The sequence below is a fragment of the Quercus robur genome, chromosome 6, assembly GCF_932294415.1.
Source record: "Quercus robur chromosome 6, dhQueRobu3.1, whole genome shotgun sequence".
NCBI lineage: Eukaryota > Viridiplantae > Streptophyta > Magnoliopsida > Fagales > Fagaceae > Quercus > Quercus robur.
In genome coordinates, this window is record NC_065539.1 from 22627137 (window position 1) to 22651005 (window position 23869).

The window sequence follows — 23869 nt, forward strand, 5'->3', positions numbered from 1 at the left end:
AAATACAACTATAAATATGCTTGAAGGAGTATATATATATATATATATATATATAATTATAATGGTTTTTCATATATTGCCTCTTGGAGATGTATAATTAAAGTATATTAAATGAAGATTAATAATTTAATATGTGTCATATTAACTTTCCAATATTTCTAATCCTTTTAAATTAGCCTAGTCACTTCACTAGTGTTCAATTTGGGGGAAAAAAAATAAAATAAAAGTAAAACCCTGTTATTTAAAAAAAAAAAAAAAAAAACCGGTTTTAGAGGAATCCGATTTCGTAAAGGAAAAGCAACCAAAAAACCATCTGTTATTTATTATCAATTTTATTTTACTCTCTCACATCACACTTTCCTCTCTCCCTCTCTCTCTCACAGCTAGGGTTTGGATCTTGCACAGAACGATTGCAATGGTAAACAGATCCAAAAGTATCAAATTGAAGCTAAATTTTCAATCTTTTTGTTGGGTTATGATTGATTTTGTATCTGGGTAAATTTATTTTTCAGGAAGGAGGAGGGAATCTAGAGTCATCGATAGAGCAACTGCTGAATGTGGAGAAGCAGATGAGGCTTTCCGGCGATGTCGCCGGAACAAAGAAGGCTGCCACTGACATTCTTCAGCTCTGCTTCGAAGCTCGAGCATGGAACACTCTCAACGATCAGATTGTTCTCTTGTCTAAGCGCCGTGGCCAGCTTAAGCAGGTAAAAATAACTCTGTTTTGGGTTTCCGATTGTGTAATTTTGTTATTGTTTTGATGGTTGGTTTGAGTTTAAATTTGTGTTCTTTTGGGTTTTTGGTGTAATGGGTATTTTTTGATTTGGTCCTAGAAGCGGTGGGTTTTAATTTTGTGTGTAGTGTTTGAATTAGGGTTATGGGTGTTTGATAGCGTTTTAGTTAAGGCAGCTTAAGGAGGTAACCATTACCAAAAGAAAAGGAACTCTGTTTTGGGGTTCTGATTGTTTGAATTTTTAATTGTTTTGTTGTTGATGGTTGGGCTTAAATTTATGTTCTTTTGGGTTGGTGGTGTAGTGGGTATCCATCGATTTGGTCGTAGAAGCAGTAGTTTGGTTCAATTGTGTGTGTGTGTGTGTGTTTTTGAAATAGGTATGTGGGTGTTTTGATAGTGTTTTAGCTAGGCTTAGCTTAGGCAGGTAACCCCCAAGTAAAAAGGAAAACCAAAAACTATATTTTGTGCTTCTGTGTGTGTTTTGTAATGGTTGGGTTTAAATTTGTGTCCTTTTGGATTGTTGGTGTAATGGTTATTTGTTGATTTAGTCCTAGGGGCGTTGGTTTGGTTCAGTTTTGTGTGTGTATTTGAACTAGGGTTATGGGTGTTTTGATAGAGTTATAGTTACTCCTTATGGGGAATTGTCTGAATTTGTGTATTTGGAGAAGCGATATGGGATTTTTTTTTTTAGGGATTCAGTGGCATGAGAATGTGACTTGGTTTATGGTGGTTAATTTTTGTATGCGTAGCTGAGGGTTATATGTATTGTAATTGTAATTATTGCTACCCTGTATTCCTTTTTGAAATTGTGTATTTCATGGAGAAGGATGAATTCTTGAGCCTGGTAGGAGAATGGGGTTTTTGTGTGTAAAAATGTTGGTTGGTCAGTTGCTATAAAGCTGTGCGCTTGATTGCTGCAGGAGCATCTTAAAGGTTTTTTCATTTTGTCTAAGTTTAGTTTGAATGGCTGCAAGCAAGGGCAGCCATAATTCAAATAGCAACAACAAAGGGGATGCTAGTTAGTTATGCTATGTTTGTGTCCAAATGGGAGGTTGTATGCATTTAGGGATCCAGAAGCCTATCCTAATCTGTTGTAACTAACTCAGTAGACTTCTGGATAATTGTAGAAGCTGTACTTGATTGGATTTGGACACTTGGCTGTGATCTCAGTTTTGTTGATTGAATAGGACATTAGCGTGTGTACTTTCTTAGAACTGTGTGTTCTTGCAGAGGTGTCTTGTCCACCTATTAGTAGTTCTAAGAAACTCACCATTCCCTCATTCATTTCCAAACCAGATCCCACAGCCCAACACATTCCCTGCATCATTGATTGATCCTATTTAGTGCCCGTTTGGCTTCAACTTTTTGGTTCAGCTTTTAGCTTTTAGTTTTTATGCACAACTTTTTAAAACCTCACCTTTTCAAAGTACAAGTATACTTTAGCACATTTTCAGGAAAAAAAAAAAAGTCCACAAAAAGCTAAATAAGTTGATGCCAAACACACACTTATTGATTCAAGTTAGTTTTGCTGCCCTTTTTTCGAAATTGTGGGGGCATTTTATTGATTTTTTTTTTTAGTTCTGACTATGTAGTTAGGATAAAAGATATTTGATTTTAACACAAATTTGTTTGAATTTACTTACCAAAAAACATATTGGTTTAAATGAAAATGCTTGTCTGTCTATGTTTGTGAATATATGTTGGCATATCTATATTCATCAAGTGGAGTAAACAGTAATGAATCAACAACTTGACCAGTAATGTCTTAGTTTGCAAATTTTATAGGATCTTGGTGCTGTGATGGATGATGGATCATAAAAAATGATACGGACTTGCAGGCTGCAAACGGCTTTAGTTGTTAAGACTGTTGACCAAATAAAGAATTTGGGAGTATAAGTGGATATAGTCTTGCCAGTACTCATATTGTCTCATATGTATTTGCTTGTGCTTGTGTATGGGCATAAATCCAAGTGAATGTATATGCCCTTGGTATAGGCTGCTTTGTACTGCATTGAATTTGTCATGTTTTCTATTAGAGTTTCAATCTTTTATGCATTACTTTAAATGATAATGGATGGTGAATCCCTATAAATAATATCTAAAAGTAATTTGGCTTTTTCATTTTTAAACACGAAAGATATTTTGGTCTATACTTTTTCTAATGGGTCTTTTGGTTTTTTCTAGGCTGTAACTGCAATGGTCCAGCAAGCAATGCAATATATAGATGAGACACCAGATATTGAAACTCGTATAGAGCTCATCAAAACACTAAACAATGTATCTGCCGGGAAGGTAAGCATGTGATGAAGAATTTGAAGCTCCCTAACCAAGTATCTGGTTTAATACAGTGCAGATAGCTACAGTTTGTAACACTCGGTTCCTTAGGTTCCCCAACTATTATTTACCACGTGTATTCATTCCTATATTGACATTTTGGCTGCTGCACATACGGTGTTTTCATTTCTTCCTTTTTGCCTTAATTTATAAAATTTTCAATAACAAACATGGGATTAAAGCTAGGATGTGGACAATTGATGACAATTCTCCACTGAAAATATCTATCACTGGAGACTGCCTTTCTGCTTGCTTCAATTTTGAACATGCCTTCCTTTATTGTGATCATGTTCTGTTTGTAAGATTGAGTTTGCTCAGGTAAAAATGGTGTGAAGGGGATAATGGGATATTTTCAATAGGTGGGGTATTTTCAGGTAGAAATGATGCTAGCAGGCAAGTCTATTGTGTACAGGTGCATATACTAATTGGAAAACCTAAGGAATTGGATATTTGGAACTGTATCTTAATTCTGCCTTTAACACCATATGTCTTCTTCTGATTTTTTAAAATAAGATCCATTGTTCTGTAGATATATGTTGAGATTGAAAGAGCTCGCTTGATCAAGAAACTTGCAAAGATTAAGGAAGGACAGGGGCTTATAGCTGAAGCTGCAGATTTGATGCAAGAAATTGCAGTAAGTTTGGGTTGTTTCATTTGGTGATAGCTTTCTTAAATGTTTAATTCTTATTCAGTAAATCAATCAATTGTTGGAGTTGTCCGTCCCTTTTTTTTCCTATTACACTTTTTGACTATCAAGCTCTACAGGTGGAAACCTTTGGTGCAATGGCAAAAACTGAAAAAATTGCATTTATTCTAGATCAAGTATGTGCCTCTTTTTGTGTTGTTTTTATTATTCTCAGCACTTGTTCATTACTGATTTTTTTTTTTTGGGGGGGGGGGGGGGGGGGAGTGTTATAAAACTGATGCTAACTGCATGTAACTTGATTTAAAAAACAATTTGCAGGTACGTTTGTGCTTAGACCGCCAGGATTATGTTCGTGCCCAAATCCTGTCAAGGAAGATCAGTCCAAGGGTTTTTGATATTGATACTTCAAAAGAAAAGAAAAAACCTAAAGAAGGTGACAATCTTGTTGAAGAGGCTCCTGCTGATATACCATCTCTATTGGAGTTGAAGCGGATTTACCATGAACTAATGATAAGGTAGAGTGGTTCTTGCATTTTCTTTCTTCACTGCAATTTTTAATTATTCTTTCCATAAATTTCTTTCTGCCTCTTTTCAGATGTTGATTCCTTCACAAAGTTTTTATTGAAAGTTTATACAATGTCAATTAAAATCTTGAATCCTTGGATGCAATAATCTTTTGTGGCTCTAGTAAATGTTAAAGCTTTGTTTGTTGTGGTGAAAGTATTTTGCACTGTACAAGGTTTCAAGCAGAAAATTTCCCAGAAACTTGAGTGTGGATCTGACATTATTTGTTTAAATGGGAAAAAAAACACCTATAGGGAGAAGCTTAATTTTAATTAATTATAGGGCCTAGGGCCTATATCCTATAGGCTATAGGTTCCTTACTACTTTCCAGAGAATCATATAAGATGCTTGACTTTATTATGCTCAATGAAAAATACGAAACATTATTCTGGTAACTAGTTGTTCAATTTGCCTGCAATTGTACCTGCTTTCTTATAGATTAAATATATTAATTACCTAATGCTCATTGGAGAATTCCATACATTATTATGGTACTGTTTGTCTTCTTTCTACAACAATATCAGATTGATTACTTGGACTTATTTGGCATTGCCACTAGTCAAGTTGGTTTTAGCAGTAGTACTTGTCTACTTTGACCACTATGATATAGTTTCTTATCTGGTTCATACCATTTGATGTCATGAAAGCTGTTGTAGAGATGATTAGTTGTCAAGTTTAAGAAGGGATTTTTAAATTTTATTGCTAGATTGATTTACGATGTGAATGAAAAGTGACAACTGAAGTTGCATATGAGCTCCATGAATTCCATATGTTGCTCGGGTGCAACATGCTTATACTATCTGAGGATTGGTATGAAGGAATAATATAAGTGATTAAACAACCAGAAGCCCTAACACTCTTGACCACTTTTGATACCACCACCTCCGTTACTGGTACTTCATAAACCATGTCAATGTTGATGTTCTGGAAAGATGGCTGAATGAAAACATTATACTTTACCTTTTCCAGAATTGATTCGTATCAGCTGTCTTAATGGTCCTCCATGTAATGATTATATATTTACTTTAAATGCAAATTAACACGTATATGTCTTACGCCAGTGTTTCATCAACTTTGTAGGTATTATACCCATAACAATGATTACCTTGAAATTTGTCGTTGCTATAAGGCAATTTATGACATTCCATCTGTCAAAGAGAACCCAGCACTGTGGACTCCGGTAAAGCTTCTTTTCATTTCATCTCTTCCTTTATACTCTTAAACTTCCTCTTGACATTGTTCTACCTGTAGGTCCTGAGGAAAATCTGTTGGTTTTTGGTTTTGGCACCTCATGATCCAATGCAATCAAGCCTTCTTAACTCAACCTTGGACGATAAGAATCTTTCTGAGCTTCCAAATTTTAGGTACTTATTTTGATGTTAGTGTTGCTTGTGCATCTACCACTGGTGTACTTATTCAGTATCTGCTGTTAATGTTGGTTGATGGCTGAGGTTTTCCCTTTTTTGTTGGGGGCTATACATAGGTTGCTGTTGAAACAACTAGTCACAATGGAGGTCGTCCAATGGACATCTCTTTGGAATGCATACAAGGATGAGTTTGAGAATGAAAAGAGCATGCTTGGAGGCTCTTTGGGTGACAAAGCAGCAGAAGACCTAAGACAGAGAGTAATTGAACATGTAAGTTTTCCCTAGAGGACAGGGCAGTTAGGTGCTGCTGTTTCACTTGTCAATGTTCTAATCATTATTCATTTGCAATTTATTCTTTGCCTTTTTCAGAACATTCTTGTTGTTTCAAAATATTACGCAAGGATCACCTTGAAGAGACTTGCAGAGCTGTTGTGCCTCAGTATCCAGGTTTGTTGATGTGATTTTAACTTAGTTTATGAAGTCTCTACTGTATTTTTTTTATTTATTAATTATTATTCTTTTATACATATAATGAATATGAAAGGTCTATTTGGGATCAGCTTATTTTTTGCTGAAACTGAAATTTTTTTACTGAAAGTACTGTAGATAAAAGTAAATGTTAGTTGAAATAGTATAGTGATACCTATGAATAGTACCAAAAAGTATAATGGAATCCATGAATAGTAGCAAAAATAAGTTAGCCAAATAGACACGAAGTCTCTAGTTACGATGAATTCTTTTATCCTAATGAATATGAACATTTTATGTGACATTTAGCCCTCCCTGTGATTATCTTGGAGCATCTGCTGGACAACAGGTTGTTCCTTGAATAATCACTAGTGGGTGAGGAAAAGGGGGGAAGTGTGGGGGTATAGTTAGGTACTTCAACCGCATTGTTTTTAATTTGCTTAGTATATTGACTACTAAAGTTCAAATCCCATGTTGAATTTGGGTTCTTCCTTTTCTCCTACTTTTTGATTAACATGGCAATCTAATGCTACGGTTCTATAAAGGCAAGATTTGTATCTCTTCTAATTGATTCCATTTGTCCTTTCCAATTTAGGAAGCGGAGAAGCATCTTTCAGACATGGTGGTGTCCAAGGCACTGATGGCAAAGATTGACAGGCCAATGGAAATAGTCTGTTTCCAGACAGCAAAGGATAGCAATGACATTCTTAACTCGTGGGCGATGAACTTGGAGAAGCTGCTTGATCTTGTTGAGAAGAGTTGCCACCAAATACACAAAGAAACCATGGTTCACAAAGCTGCCCTGAAAGTTTGAAAAATGAACTTCATCACCTGCCGGTAGAACTAGCTCTCTGTCTCTCTCTCTCTAACCTGGCTGAGAAATATAAAAATACAAACAAAAAAATTATCATTTCTTTTAGGTGACACTATTGCTTAAACCTTTTATGCAGGATTGCCTTAAATTAAGCTGTCATTTTGTGGACTGAAGTGAGAACAATATAGATTTATCACCTTGGCTGACCGGGTTTGTCAGGCATGCATTTATCAGGTTTTTTCTCCTTTAGTTATTTGTTTCCCCCGGTCAGGTCAGAAATAGAGAACTCGGATATGCTTGCCAGAACTCAAAGGGACATTGTTGTATACTGCCGGTACATTCCGTGCGACTGACTAATGACAGGAACCTCCTAAATGGGCTTGTTTGTAGTGGTGGAAAGAAATTGATTGCACCACTTCATTTATTTTCTTAGGCTTTTGTTGAGATTATTTTAACTTTTACATATTGTTTCCAACCTAAAGTCATTTGTGCTTTTATATGTTTCAGTTAATTTTACAATGCATTTTAGCTTTTGATGGTTGTTACTTCAAATTGATGCCCTTCGCATATGCAAGTTTCCTAGTCCAGAATATGTGGAATTGTTGTATGAATAGACCCATCAAAGGTTGTTTAGGTTTGTTTGTTCTGTGCAACATGGACAATTATTACGAAGAAATATGTAAGTTTTGTGGTACTCTACACCAATAAATGCAAGTCCTTTAATAGAAAAAAAAATTGACAAGCTCTTAAATTCATGTAAAAATCTTAATTCTAATATTAGCTGGTTCTATTTATTGGTGTGGAGTTTCACGTCTTCAACTGGACTTGCATAATGATTACTCGCACAACACTGGAAGCTACTTTTTCAACCATTTTGGCTGAAATAATTTGGGAAATGATGAAAGCTGTATAAAACAAAGAAAGAATGATTAAACTTGGTCTCAAATTGGTCAATGCCTGTCCAACAATATTCAACGTACATCGAATTTAGTTGCAACTTGCAACACGAACGAAAGTGTTAGCATTCTTCTTAAAAAAAAAAAACAAAAAACAAAAAAAAAAAACGGAAGTATTAGCAAAAAGTTGTTACGCACCTATTCAAGACAAATCATAAGAATTGCTAGTGAAATTTGAGGTATAAACGTTCTTTTTTTTTTTTTTTCTTGATAGAAAATTGTATGTGAAAATATTTTTTCGTATTTTCTAGTATTTGGTAATATAAAATTAAAAAAAAAAAAAAGAATCAAAGGAAACTATTTTTGGTCAATTTTTTAGATATTGTTCTCCACTATTTTTTTTTTTTTTTTGAAAAATAATTCTATCTCATAGGAAACTAATTAAGAGAAGTTGAGAGATTATTTTTCAACTCATTTAAGATTGTTACTAAATATTAAAAAAATAAGATAGCTTTATAGCAAATGTTTTTTGAAAAATGACTAATTTTTTAGAAAGCAAATAGAGCGAAAATATAAACTATAAAGAAAATCAAATTTGTATTAGAAGTGTTCTATTATGAATGGATTAGCATACAATTGAGTCATCTCTTTTTTTTTTTAATGAGACAATTGAGTCATCTCTAATTAAAATGTTCTAATGTAATCAATCTTGATTTGTTTGTCAAGTAATAGTCATTGATTGGTTCAAAACTTTGAAGTTTAGACTTGGTGGTTGTAATTAAGTTGGTCAATTCTTTTGTTTCCTTGCCTAATATTTGGTACTCCGCCCTTTTGTCTTTTGTGAGTATCAGGATAAATGACAAAGTTTAGTTATAAAATTAGTTGTATGCCTGCAACTTTAGGCTATAACCTTACTCTTCTCTTATGTTCTCCATGCTTACAAATCAACCATTAGATTAAATCTTCTTCTTATGCCCTTTATACTTACAAAATTTCTAGAAAATTAAAAATTAATAGTTATATTATCAAAAAATTGTTTAAATTGCACGTTTTTATAATTTAAAATTACTTATAAAATATAAGATTATAGATCATATAGTAAATAATATCCGATTGACACAAAATTTGACATGTGTATTAAGAGTTTAAAGAATATGCAATTCAGTGATCAAATTTTCAAAATATATAATAATGTTTATTATATTAAGTACGGTTGTAGTTTTAGTCTACAATTAATTTTGTAACTAAATTTTGTCCCAAGATAAATGGTTAACATTAATAAATGGTAGCTTTTTTTTTTCTTCCCGAGAGAGAAGGGGTGAGGCGGATCAAACTTGTAAGAACTCTGGATAGGATAGGATAAGTGTTAGTGCAACTATAAATCTTATATGGGTTAGTTTTTAAGTTTCTCAAATTCACCTCAAAAAATATATTCCCATGATTATTAGGCTTTTCTTCACAATTTTGCTACAACCCCTTAAAAATTCGCAACTACTTTTACATTCTCAAATATAGAGTTGTCGCTCACCTCAATTTGGTCCACCCTAACATAAAGGAAAAAAAGTGAATTATTGTGAATGTCTTTGGTGCGCATGAACACTAATTGTTTTATTTAGAAATTTTGTTACAGAATGGAGAAAATCACCGATTTTTTTCAAACCTTACTGTTTCTGTTCAAAGTGATGTAAAAACTTGTAAGATAGGTGTGAAAAAAATGGGTAGTTTTTTTCTAACAACTTGACCTTTTCTTTTGTTTGAATAATTTATGATTACACACTTTGTTGTAATTTACATATTTATCAACTTGTGATTAGATAACACACTAATACATGGAATCACCATCGGTATTTAAATTACCACTTAATAAATATACAAGTTAAGATAAAGTATATGACAAAGTGGGGCATGTGTGGAATCATGCCCTTCTTACGGACTGTAATCAATGAATTACGTACTTGGCGGCGCTGCAAACGTGTGGCGTTTTTACATTAGAAAATTCACAATCAATGAATCAAAACTGCAGAAACTCCTGCCAAGTGGGGGAGAGATACGAGAAAAATCTAAAAGAGGATAGTATCAAACACGTGGCTATTCCTCAACTTTTAACGTGGAATGTGGAAACTGAAGAAGCTCTTTTGTGCTACCACGTAATCAATGACGTGAAGAAGCAGTAAAGGACTCCTTTCTTTCATGATAAGGAAAAGCAAAGTACTTCACTAGACGCAAAGAACAAACAAGAACAACCTCTTCACTTCAAGAAGGCTCTTGGAAACAGGGAAATCCCGTTCACATTTCAATCCTCCCAACAACTAAATACGTACATCATCATTTATTACTTTAATTTTACAAAACTTCTATTTTCACTCAATCTCACAACTTGTCTTAATCTTATTATAGCAACATCATATAGGCAAAACGGCAAAAATATCGCTAAAGAAGTCCAAAAAGCTTTGGCTTTTTTGTCACTTATTATGTGGAAAGTTTTTTTTTTTTGAGAAAGTTATATGTGGAAAGTTGAGCCTTGACGATCCCCGTTAGAGTTTTGGTTGGTTAATTATTTCATTACTTGTCCAAATTTTAACTTTTAGCTTGATTTAGTATCGAGTTTCCTAAGATCCTTTTTTCAAAATTTGTCTTTTTCTCCAAGACATATGATTCACAATTAAAGGATCTTCTATGATTTACCTAAAATTCGGTGTCAACATCAAAGCAATGGCCTTATCAATACTCTACACACTGCAATTCGCCGTGAAAAACTTAAATTCAAATCCTCCTCCTCTATTATTAAAAATAAGAACAAGAAAGTAAAGAACTTAAGATTCAAATCATCATCCTCCTCCACATATAAAAAAAATCAAAGGAAAGATACGCTAAACCTTATAAAATCTCTTAAAAAATGGCAACCCGTTTGATGTTGTTTACATATAAACTATTAATAATGTTGATGATGTACAAAATCAGTAGATTCTTTTGGTTTACCCCATCAAATAAAACCCTTAATTCTCATAGGTTTTGTTTTTAAATGTAATACAAAACTCGATATAATATAATTTTATATAAAAATATAGTTTTAAATATGAACGTATATCATTACACGAGTAATTCACATGTTTAATGGTGCACTCGCATATTTAATGTTTTGCACATAAATTAAGTATTACATTCAAAACTTCAAACGGTTTCGTGTTCAACAATAAACAACCAATAAATCACATGGGTTTGTATACCTTTTTCAAAACTAAAAGAAATGTCCATTTCAAAGTTTCGAAATTAAAACTTAGGCATCTTCTGGTTATAGTTTATCCAAGGCACTACAACAAAGTCAGCAAGATGAATTAAACGGCTTTTGGGCAATTTGATTTATTAAACAAGATCCATCTTTTCACTTCAAATGGATAGTCGTCATTTCACAATCAAAACTGGTCAATTTCGATACAGGTGACTAAGTGACTTCTACATTAGCTTTGTTAGGATGAACAAAATTTGTATCAATAGTCAATATTCAATACCAAACTAAAGCAAAAGTCATAACCTCATAACTGATCAACAAAGAATACAGGAAAAATATTAAAAGGAAAAGAAAGGTAAAAGTAAAAAAAATATATAAATTATTTAGAGGAATGACTACTGCTACTATGATGACTAGTCTCTGACCAAGCCGGTGCTGAAAATTCTGTGGCTGCACCTGCACTAGTGACCGGTCCAAGGTGAACAGGAGACGGAGCAGGGTAAAACAGAGAAAGTGAAGGTGGTGGTGGTGAAGGAGAAGATGAGGAAACAGAGGAAGCAAGTGAAGAAGACGATATTGATGAAGGAGACGACTGGAAATGAGAAGCCATTGAAGATGACAAAATCATTTGATCATATAGACTCATTGGTTGCCCTTGAAACTCGAAATGGGGATAGTCAAAAAAGTTTCTAGATGAAGGTTGATAGCCATGCAAATGGTGGTGGTGAAGTAATGCTTGAGACTGAGAGTTAGCAATGGAGTCAGTTGGAATGGGCAAAAGGGGATTTGGAGGATCAGAAATGGTGAACTGGGTCGTTGGAGAATTGGGATTTGGAGGCCTTAGTGTGACATTTTCGGGGAAGTTGAGTTTAGCTTTGTTGCCTCTGAACCTTAGAGCAGCTTCATCGTAGGCTTGTGCAGCGGCTTCAGCTGTGTCAAATGTGCCAAGCCACACTCTAGCAGCTTTGAATGGATCTCTTATTTCGGCTGCCCATTTGCCCCATGGCCTCTGTCTCACTCCCCTGTATTTTCTTCTCTGTTCTGATGGATGACTATCTCTGTTGTATTCGAATATTGGAGTTGATGCTGTTTGTGTCGGTGTTGTGGTGCTTGTCCTAATACTCGAGCCTTGTTCAGCTGTAAATGACAGAAAATCAGTGAAACATGTTAGTTTATTTCAGGTCTTTTTCACTTAAGAAAAAGTGACAAACAGGGTGGTCTTCTTGGCAAGGAATATAATTTGGTGGTGATAATGATGGCAGAGCACTCTTTTTTTGCAATATTTTGTAAATGTAATACTCTACTAGATTCTGTACTAGAGTTATAAGAACATGCACAAGTTAATGCATGCAATATCAAAACTTACATAAAGTTACAAAATATTTTAAAAAAAAATCCCCAAAAACACAAAGAATACTAAAAAGATTGAGAATGTAAAATATTGGAGCTCTGTTTTGTATTCAAATTCATTTGCCATATTTATTTTTGCACCAGGTAGATTACTACTTGATAGCTAGTGATAAATGGTTTTAGAAGGTTGCAGATATATATTGAGAAGTGTAAAATAGTGAACATGAAAAGAGAAATTACGGTTTGAAGATAGAATTTTGCACATAAAATCATTTGCAAATAAGAGGGAGTTGATCAAAAAATTTAAAACTAAAAAAAAAAAGCAAAAGAGATTGTTTTGGTTTATAGTACCTGTTAGACCAGAATTAGATGAGCCTTCTAGTTTAAAGTCACCGAAAGCTCTAGAAAGCCTTGTAAATGGTTCCCGCAAATCTTTACCACCATCCTCATCTCTTCCTCTCTTTTGTCCAACTCCGATATAAGATGAACCAGAAGCAGAATCAGAAGCAGAAGCCAGGGTTGATGTGAAATGAGACTCATCAACCAAACCAAAAGGCACATCCCCAGAAACCACATGAGTCAAAGCTGAAACCATAGCAGACATCTCTGTCTCCCTATTCATAAGCCCTGAGAACATTGGCAAAGTTCTTGTTGTTGCTCCTAGCCCAACACTTCCACTTTGTGTGTGAGGTTGATATAAGAACCATTCATCATGATCAATATTATCAGCTCCTTCATCTGTATGAAGCTCGCGTTTGTCTCTTGGATTCGCCACCTTTGGCATACACATGAAAAATTAATTAAGCAAAACCCTCTCTCTCTCTCTCTCTCTCTCTCTCTCTGTTTCGAATACGTGCAAGTGCAACTTCTTAATTAGAGAGTCACAGACCAACCAAAAGCAAAAGCAACTCTAGCTAGTTTCAAGGACCCGATGGCAGTAAATATATGGGCATCAAAGTTAAGCGCCGCCGCCGTTAATTCTATATGGAGATTTATGTCGGTTTTGGTTTTCGGTCTTCCCAAACTTCTTCTTCCTTAAGCAAACGGTATAATTAAATAAACAATAAATTTAAACTGATGCTGGTGCTACCACTTGTGCCCGCTCATGCGGTGATGGTAGGTCCATGTGGGAACACATTTTTCACCAATCACATTTTGTCACATGAGCAAATTGTGGCCCAGCATAGCTCATAAATTTAGGACACCAATTATCCAAAAAATATCTACTAATTGGACTATTCACTTATGGTTCTATTTATGTGCAGGAAAAAGTAGAATTTTATAATACAGTTAATTGACTTTTTATAAAGAATCAAGTCACCTATCACATACCGTCTAAAAGTCCATATCTAGTTTTTGTTACACTATTTTTTGGTGAGGCCCTTTTCAAGCCTCTAACAAATACACCGTTTACAAAAGTCTTGATTTAATATGTTATTGAAGTGGCATTAATCACAAAAGAAAAAAAAAATTATAGTAAAATTGGTAGTACATTTAGCATTTTTTTTTTTAAATTTTTTTACAATTTTTGATATTGCTTATTATGATAGGTGTATAATAAAAATAGTGTTGAAATTAATATTGCTTCCATAGCAATTTGCCACGTTGAAAAAAATCATGAAAATGTTTTTGTTCTAGAATTGGTCAAGGGTAATAAAGTATATTCGCTGGTTTTTTTTTGTTTTGTGGGCATGTGTTGTAATTGTGTAGGTGGAAATATCACAATTCACAAGTTGGCAAATGGAGGGCAGGCACGGAGGTTAGTGTTGTTAAGGGTCAAAACGCGGTATGAACGTCGGGCCTTGGTCGGCTATTTTGAGTGAGTGTGGGGGAACCCAAGTTGACCCTTTTGGAGCCATACATGTAGTACCTCCTAGGCCCTAGCCTCTTTCCGCTTTCTGATCAGTCGGTGTTGGAGAGGCCGACATAAGGCTCAATTGAGAGGAGTTGAGACTTTAATCCATGATATTTAAATATTTTTCGGCCAAATTGAGCCGTTTCACATGATGTTGTAGACAACGACAAGGTCATCTTTTGAGACAAAAAAAAAAAAAAAATTTTAAAAATTTGGTGATACTTTCTTTTCAAATATCTGTATGAAGAGATGGGGACTGTTTTATTAGCGGATATACTCAACAAGAAAATGTTCACACCGAGCAGAGTGGAAGATTGGGGTGGGTGAACATATTAGTGGTGTTCAAAAGATTGCTTTAAGTATTAAGAATGTAATCCCAAGAGGGCCAAGGCCCTCTTATTTTGATGTGTCAAGTCAAATGCAACAAATATGCAATGGTATTTTACTTTGGAGTTTGTAGTCATTGTTAAAAAGTATGTCATAGTTGAAAGTTTGAATTCTTTATCAGTTTTTTATCAATGAGTGTCCTAATTAGGAATGTGAAGGAATGTCAAATAATCAATTATGAGTTTAAAAATTAATAAAAAAATTGAGCGTCAATTATGAGTTACAATGCATTTTTTTGAAAAGATAAATACACTAGTCAATAATTTCACACTGCAAAATAAAAAATTGGGGTGGGTGAAAACATTAGTGTTTGAAAATTGCTTTTACAATAAAAATAAAACTTAAAACCTTCTCATTTTGCTATATCAAGTCAAATGTAGCAATATTGAGTGGTCTAAGTTTGTAGTTCGTATTTATTGTTAACGGTATGTTGATGTTGAAAGTTTGAATTTTATTATTATTATTAACAAGTACTCTAAAAACAAATGTTAAACAATATTAAATAATCAATTTATGAGTTGTAATGTATATTTCTCAAAAAGTAAAATGTACTAGTCAATAATTCATTAGTTTGCCCTATGCAAATTGTGCATAAACGCCAAGAAAAGTACATACAACGCTAATGAATTTGTGATTGCAAACTAGTAAATTATTCTTTCTAAAAAGTGTGGATTGCATCTTAAAATTGAATATTTTATTATTCTTTAACATATGTAAAACCCTTCTTATATATTAAAAATATGAAACTCAAGTACAATTTCTTAGGTTTTTCTTAAATTCATTAATTAAATTCAATCATGTGGTTGCATTAAGTAATTAACCGATAAACTAAAATTATTGAATTTAATGCAACCATATAACTGTATCTAAGTTTTATGCCAAATAAGGAAGAACGACAAAATGAACAAGTTCCTTTTTCTTTTCTTTTTTCTTCTTGAAAAAAGATTAGGATAATGTAATAATTTTCAATGCCATAATTGCAGTACTCATGACAATTTTGAAGACTACCTCTTCTTCTTCTTTTTTTCAAATTAACAAGAAGGTTGGAAACGTAGCTCAAAGTGAAACCTTATTTTAATTTTTGAGAAATAAAGTGAAACCTTATGTAATAAGCCTGAACGAATGGGGTTCCACCAAAGCAAGTAGTAGTATCACATTACAAGAATATCCTAATCCAAGGGAGGCATTATTTGTCGTAATGTTGTTGCTGTGGACCGACTTGATTGGTTCACAAAAACGGTGGTTTTTAAAATCTTCAAGTTGATGATTTTTTATTACCCTTTGTCAACGGATAATGCATTGACTTCAGTCAAAGCTGCAGATTCAGAGTGTACACCACGCGGTTTACTTTGATGCTATCTATCTATTTCTATTTTCTAATGCCTGCGAAGATGTGAAACCTTTGTTTATTATTAAAGTCTGAACAGATGGACCACAAGTACAGTTTTATTTACCTATTTTTGGATACTCCTAAATTCCTAATCTGACTATACTAGCTCACAAGGGGAACAGTAACTTATTTCTCTTTCCTAATCATAAGATTTGGATGAATAAATTTTTTTTTTTTTTTTTTTTTTTTTTTAATAGTATCTATTGCTAAACTGCGAAGATATGAACATTGTGAAAGTCTAAAAAGTTGGACCAAAAGTACAATTTACTTATAAAATTAGGATAAAGTAAGTACTTTTTCTAAAATTAAGATTAATGAATGATATTTCGGTGTCAAGAGCTTTATATTTCAAATGATAGTTGGTGTAAAATTAGGATAAAGATAGTGTTTTTTTTAGTCAAATAAATAAATGATACGTGTGTGTCAATAGTTTTGTAGTTCTAATAGTTGTTGGTATTCTCAAAAGAGAGGTTTACAGCTTCAAAAATTATTTTTAAAAAATATATGTTTCTTTTGATAAGATTAGGATGAATTGTAAAGCTGTGGATTCAAACTTCAAAATCTATTACTCATATGTCTCCATAATTTACTAATAAAAAAATAAATGGGAAACTTTTTTTCTTTTTTTTTTGGCTGAATGGAAAAACATTAGATTTTAACATACCTTTCTCTTTAATTAGTAATTTACAACTAATATATAACTTGATGGACACGTATGCTGATATAATAATCATTAACGCGTTACTTATTAACCTTAACTATATATGTGAATTAATTAAGGGTGCATCAAATCAATTGGTGAAGGTTGTATTACATTTGATGAATCCAAATTGTCTTTGTTTGATCAATGACAAAACACAAGTCTTATTCCTCATCCACGACAAATATGAAACTAATTTTGATTTGCTGGTTTTGTTTCTTAAACAATATGCGCACCGCCAACCTATTTCGCAAATATCTTCTTGTTCTTTTTAGATCTTTATAGTTCAAATTAATATTCAACTACAGAATGTTTGGACAAAAGAAAAAAACAGATTTCTTTAAGAGCGGGCTTATCAAGATGGTTGTGTACACAAAATTGAAGTTCATTAACGTAAAGAAAGCTCATAGAAAAGAGCACTTTTTTGTGTATCATATATTATTATTATTATTATTATTATTCCTAAACTTAATTAGGTGAGAAAGTTCATAGTTCACACGCTCATACCATGATTAGTTACAGCTTGATCATGACAGATATAAGGTGATGTCCTTTTTTTGTTTTTTATGAGAGATAAGGTGATATGTGTACAACAGTACAAATGCAATATATATATATATATATATAGCTAAAATACTTATATGGACATTGGACCACCATGAAAGCGAAGATGCGTACCTCTTTCTTTCTAAATCCTATTCCCTACGTCGATTTTTTGTTTTAAATTCTTTGCATTTAAATAGTGACACTGACAGACAGTCGACCAAAAATAAAAAAACAAAAAACTAGTGACAGTCAATGACTCAATGGAGTTCAAAGGAGACTTTTTTTGTTTTTAGTTTTTTTTTTTTTTTTTAATTTAAATTTTTATATATAGTATCTATGATTATAGGAGAAACCAGGAAAGTGTATACCTTGATGTCTTTAAAGTCTTGTGTATGGTTTTGATTGAGTGAAAAGAATGAACAATCTTTTTTTTTTTTTTTTAATTGACTTTCTCATCAAATTAATGGCATTTTCTTCTGAAAATCCTAATTATTCTTAGTATGAAATTAGGGAATCTCAATTTTTTTTTAATTTTATAATTTAACAGTTACAGTGATGGAGATTGTTAGATTTTGATTTATAGTTTTCCAAATTTCCTATCCTATTTTCAAAAAAAAAAAAATTTGAGCTTAATTCTAACAGAATTTTAAAAAGAAATGTTTCAAAAACAAAATAAACAAAACTGAATGCAAAACGATGAGCTTTTGAGAAAATAAGCTGGTATTTTCCAAGACTATAACTAATAAACTACAATCTTCCTTAAATAATTTATAGTCTAATGATTACTAAGAATAAATTAAAATTTGTGAGTTCCAGTTAGCTCAACTGGTAAAGTCATCGAAGGTTGAATAAGAAATATGAGATTCAATCCCTACCTACACCAAAAACTGATTAGTATCTTGGTCTGATGATAAAGAGTTATCATCAAGAGTGAATGTCATAGGTTGAAACTCCCTAAAAAAATAATAGTTGTTACACTTTTTTGAGGTAAAAAATATATACACAATTTAATCAAATTATTGTAATTTTACATACCTGAAGTGAGATTAGTATTAATTTTCCAAATAATTAACCCCCACATGCTCATCAATATTCCCTATTCCCTAGATAGGTACAATATTTATAGGATAAAACTTAAATACAATTTCTTAGGTGTAGTATAATAAGTTCCTCAATAAAATTTAAACACATAGTTATATAGTATACATGAATGTTCAAAGAATAAGAAAACTTACTTTGACATTTACACTCCATTTGTTTCGACATAAAATATTTTCAAATGTAAAATATTTTACTATAAACCATTTGCAAGTGTTTGGCAAGTGTTATGACCTCAAAATTGCAAAAATATAAATCAACCACCACCAGCCACCACCAACCATTACAAAAACATACCCATTGTAATCCCATTCCATCGGCCACCATCATCTACCAAAACACCTAACAGCCATCAGAATTACCACCAACCATTCAAAACATAGCCATCAAAACCACCACCAGCCACCACCAAAGATTCAAAAAAACACCACCAACTACCAAAAAACCAACCACCAACCACCCAAAAAACAACCATCAACAATCCAAAAATCCATTTTAGAGAGGCAAAAACACCCACAAAACCAAATCAAAAACCTAAAAAGAAAATCATGAAGAATCTAATCTGAAAATCCAACAACCCAACAAATCTGACGGCGGCGAAATCGGAACAGCCACCAGCAAGATCAAAGCAGCCATTAAAAACTCAAGCCCCCGTTCAGCAGTCAAATCCCAATGGACTTCGTGAGAGAGATGAGAGGAGGTAGGAGAGTGTGGAGTCAGTCAGTAGTGGAGCAGTAGGTGGGTGGTGCCACTAGGTTTTGGGAGAGAAAGATTGGTGGGTGAGAGAAGGATCTGTTAGAGAAAATTGAGAGGGAGAGATAGCATGAGAGTTGTCGCAATAAGAGTTAGAGAGCAATTGTAAAATATTTTACCAAAATTTCAAATGTAAAATATTTTACACAAATTTGCCTAGGTTGATTTAGTTTACTGAAAATATTTTACTTTTGACTAAATATTTTACAGCAAAACAAACACCGTAAAATGAGAAAATATTGTCTTGCAAATATTTTTTATCGAAACAAATGGAGTGTTAGAATATTAACAATGGCTTTTCTAAAATTTCCTCCATATTTTAAAATAAGAACCTACTTTTTAATTTTAACTAAACATTTTCAATTTTAATTTTTTCTCAAAAAAATTAAGCACTTTTCAAACTCTTAAATCTGATTCTTTATCTTATATTCTATTTTTTATTATTAAAATGTTTCTTTTTCTTTATATATTTTTAATACTTTTCAAAACAAATTTTCTTATTATAAAAAATTCGGTTATCAAGCAAAAAAAAAAAAAAAAAAAAAAGAGAAGGTGTTTATAGAATGAATAGTGTTTCTCTAATACATTTAGGAAGCATGGTAGCAAATAACAAATAGTTATTTTAGGGAATGCAAAGGGAAGCCAATATGGGGGCGTTTTTAGGGTTCATTCCTTGATTAGTCTCTTATACTACTTTATGGAAACCAATATGAATGCTCTTATTATCTTTTTGCTTTGGGACTATAATTGGATGACATCAAGCATACCATCCAATCTTTTACAATAATTTCTTTTTGATTACCAGTGTGGATACATAATATAATCCCAGATTCCTTGGTAAGAGGATGCACAAGAAAATGAGGGCCTTATAGTCTGGACAAAAGAATACCCTTATTTTCTCATTTATAAAAAATTATAGATCATAATTTTTTACACTTTTTGCCACAATTATTTTATATAGTTAATTATGAGTGACAAAAATAAATTAGCAAGTTTATGTAAAAGTGACCGAAAATCATTTACCGTTTTTCAAATAAAATAGTTATGAAAACAGATAAATTCGTGTTTTTAGAATAACTCTAGTTCTATTTTGTACAATTCGATAAACACTTAAAAATCCCTAGATAGTCAAAGGCAACGTTCAAAAAATTATCTAGAAAGAAAAGAAAAGAATAATAAAACTCGAAAGTCCAACAGCAACATGCATAAAAAGGATAGAAGACTTCAAGTCTTCAACTATTCTTTAGGACCGATGAATAGTGGAAAAAAGGGAGTGTAACCGCTGGTTGGTTGATGATAGAGGTGGTCTAATTTGAACTTCCGATAAAATGTCCTTTGAACATTTGACTTTATTATTTGTTATTTTATCATATAATTCATTAAAATAATATCACAAAAGCCAGTAAGAACCGACCATTGCCACAATAATCACCGCACCCACAACCACAAACATACCAATCTCCACACCCACCCCCAGCCCACCACCACCCAAAAAAATAATAATAATAATAAAAAAGCAAACCCAACTCCACAATTACCACAAATAGCACAACTATCTCAACAACCATTACAAAAAAGAATGTGCGTGAGGAGAAAGAATATATTAATCACTAAAAAAGAGTAAGAGAATAAGGTTCTATTTAGTTATTTTCACCATCAACTTGCATACAACTTTTTAAAATTTTATTTTGCTTTAGATATAAGTGTCCTATTATACAGTTAACCTTTTTTTTTTTTCTTAAACTAAATAAGTTGATGAAAATCATTTCACCTAAAATTTTATTTTATTTTGCATTAGATATCCTATTATACAGTTAACATTTTTTTTTTCTTAAACTAAATAAGCTAATGAAAATCATTTCACCTAAAAACATTTACATTAGTTGGTGTATAATAGAAAGTTGAGTAAATTTGCCTAAAAGTGACCAACATCAATATGTGTATAATTGTGTAAATTTACATATTTACTACAATTATAATAAACATGTAAATTTATATTGACACCATTCATTTTGCATTTAATTTTTTTTTTATTATTTCTTCATGTATCACAAGAAAGAATGAAGAAAGTGAATGATGGTTGTTGTGTATAAAGAAAGAAAAACAATTAAGAAAAATTAATATTTTAATGAAATTAAATGTAAAATTGATAATCTGATATGTATGGTATTTTGAAAAGTGAGTATGTAAAATAAAAATATTTTTAAAAAAGTAAATTTTTATAGTAAAATAGACAAAAAAATTTAGGCGAAAATACACTTTTGGTCCTTATATTTTAGACCAATTCTCGTTTTGGTCCCTAGAGAGAGTGTTTTGTTTTATTTGACCATGGGTGTCTGGGTTTGGAGCAAATCAAAGAGAAATTAGAGAGACAGATACTAAGAGAAGTCAAAAATTCAATGGGTAGAGAGATTAAATTGATTCAGGTTGGGGTTCTGGGGTGGGTTTTTTATTTTTATTATTATTTTTTATAACAAGTTTTTTATTTAGTAGAGTAAGTATTAGGTTGGTTTTTTTTTTTAATTTTTTATTTTGGTCTAAATATTGGAAATTTTAATCTCTGTGATGTTGTGCTTGGTGACTAAGAAAATTTGAGAAAATTGTTATAAATTTTTTTTCTCAAATTTTTTTTTTTTTGGATAGGAACTCAATTTTTTTAACTGACAAAGCTTTTTTTTCTTAATTTAATTAGATTAATTTTTTTTTAATTTTTTGACCTAGATTTTTAGTTTTAATTTTTTATTAATTTAAATCTGACATGGCATTTAAAAATGTCAAATTATTTTTTTTAAATAACATTTTAATGGCCACATCAGCTCCATATCAACAAGTAGGGCACTCCATTTGCTACGTAGGAGTTTTTTATTATTGGGTTGACAGTAAGAACTAAAACAAAATTTATTTTCTAATTTTAGGTTTTGACTTAGGAGCAAAATCAATTTAGAGACCAAAAATATATATTCGCCAAATTTTTACTTGAGCACATAGAATGCTGGAGCTAACTCCAAAGAATTAGGAACACGACACAATACTTGCTGTCAACATTTGAATAATACCAAATGAATTCCAGTATGATTGACGATTGATGATGAAAGATTATACTAATTATATTTGGATCTTTGGTTCACTATTGGACATTGGTCCAAAATTTGAGCCTGTAAGGCCCACAACACTTCAATTCCGTTGTAACTCGCGGGACTTAAAGGAGCTGTGAAAACTCCACTAAATTGTTGACCCACCTACCAAAAAAGAGGAATCACCACCCAGACAATAATATACTAGACCAGATAGTGAAGTAGTTTACTCCAATTCTACAAAGTCCACACAACTTACTTAACATGCGTTTTGCATGAATGAATCGAACAAATTCTCCAGCAAATAAACCAACTTTTCCTAATTTTGACACAGACAAAGCCTGATAGAGTTTTTTTTTTCTTTTGAAAGAAACAAATCATGTTGGGTTGAATTCCAAATCTTAGTCCAAAGTCTTTGTATTTATTTACATGAACTGTTATTTTCTGAGTTCAACTGATTTGAAAATTCAACTCCACCACCCTCAAAAAGAAGGCACTGCTTTATGGAATTGTGAGTTTTACCTTTGGATGCATCTAGAAGGTAATGAACCAATAAGACTTTCGGATAAAATCATAAATATTCCGTTTGTTGACTAGAAATTTGATTTTTTTTTTTTTTTTTTTTTTGGTGAAACGGTCATTTGAGGGCACTGTGAGCCATTTCATAGAATTTGTTCTAGAGTCTAATACAACTAGTGACATATTTACTATTGAATTATCAAATATTTTAAAAAAAATGTATTGACATTATATTTATTTTGTAGAAAGAAACATCCCCACCCTATGGACCTCAAATAAATCTAAAAATTCCTAGAATCATTAAATTTTCACATTAAAATACATCCTCTTCATTATAAATGCAAATGGTGAAGATAATATTTACATGCTTTTCACATAAAAAATATGTATAAATGGGAATAATTCTTTTTTTTTTTTTTTTGAGAAACAATGGGAATAATTCTTTAATCATCATTTAACCATAATTACTATGATTGGACCCCCTATATTTGCTAGGTATTTAAGACTTTTTATCCAAAATCAAAAAAATTTTAAAAAAAAATATCTAATAATGAGTACGGGGACCAATTTATAAACAATAAGTCCAATAATACAAATATTTATATATTACGATTTTTTTTTTTTTTTTTTGATGAAAAACATGTTGGGAGTACTGATTAGTCTAAGATTGCTTTGCTAATAAAATTTACTTTACTAATTAACATGATTTTTTTTTTCCATCATTCTCCGGTATTCATTAAAAGGGAAAACCTCGGGCTGTTTATAAGTTTTAACATCGAAATTGCAATCAGAATCAGTCAAAAACCTCCCTACTCATTATTCATACACGTTACTTACAATTCTTCCCAACAACAATTGTTTTCACGAAAATTCAGGAATGCTTTTCAAGGGACTTCAAGTCTTCAACTCTTCGCACAAAAGATTTTTTTTATAAAAAAATTTAGAATTTTACATGGCGTGTTAAAGACAAGTTGTGCCTAGTGACTATTGGCAAGACTTGGATTTCACAATCACCCTATTTAATATATGCAATAAAATCAATTAGGTGAAATTGTTAGTGACTATTATTAGTGGATAAAAAAAATAAAAAAAAAAAAAAAATTCAGTGATAGAATCAAATTAAAACCAGTATCAACTTACCATTTA

At 32.1% G+C, this 23869-nt stretch overlaps 2 protein-coding genes across 2 annotated transcripts; one reads left to right on the top strand and one right to left on the bottom strand.

Annotated features, from left to right (window-relative positions):
• The first annotated feature begins 256 nt into the window (after positions 1 to 256).
• LOC126733289 (26S proteasome non-ATPase regulatory subunit 12 homolog A) lies at positions 257 to 7460 on the top strand. Its single transcript, XM_050436524.1, has 12 exons — positions 257 to 418; positions 513 to 707; positions 2918 to 3025; positions 3597 to 3701; positions 3833 to 3889; positions 4032 to 4228; positions 5358 to 5457; positions 5529 to 5641; positions 5761 to 5914; positions 6014 to 6091; positions 6708 to 6949; positions 7063 to 7460. Exons 1-11 carry the CDS (start codon positions 416 to 418, stop codon positions 6924 to 6926), a joined length of 1329 nt encoding a protein of 442 aa, XP_050292481.1. The 5' UTR covers positions 257 to 415; the 3' UTR covers positions 6927 to 6949; positions 7063 to 7460.
• A 3741-nt stretch (positions 7461 to 11201) lies between these two features.
• On the bottom strand, positions 11202 to 13442 carry LOC126733290 (ethylene-responsive transcription factor ERF110-like). Its single transcript, XM_050436525.1, has 2 exons — positions 12753 to 13442; positions 11202 to 12188 (listed from the first exon to the last, which is right to left on the bottom strand). Exons 1-2 carry the CDS (start codon positions 13189 to 13191, stop codon positions 11431 to 11433), a joined length of 1197 nt encoding a protein of 398 aa, XP_050292482.1. The 5' UTR covers positions 13192 to 13442; the 3' UTR covers positions 11202 to 11430.
• Between the last annotated feature and the right edge of the window lie 10427 nt (positions 13443 to 23869).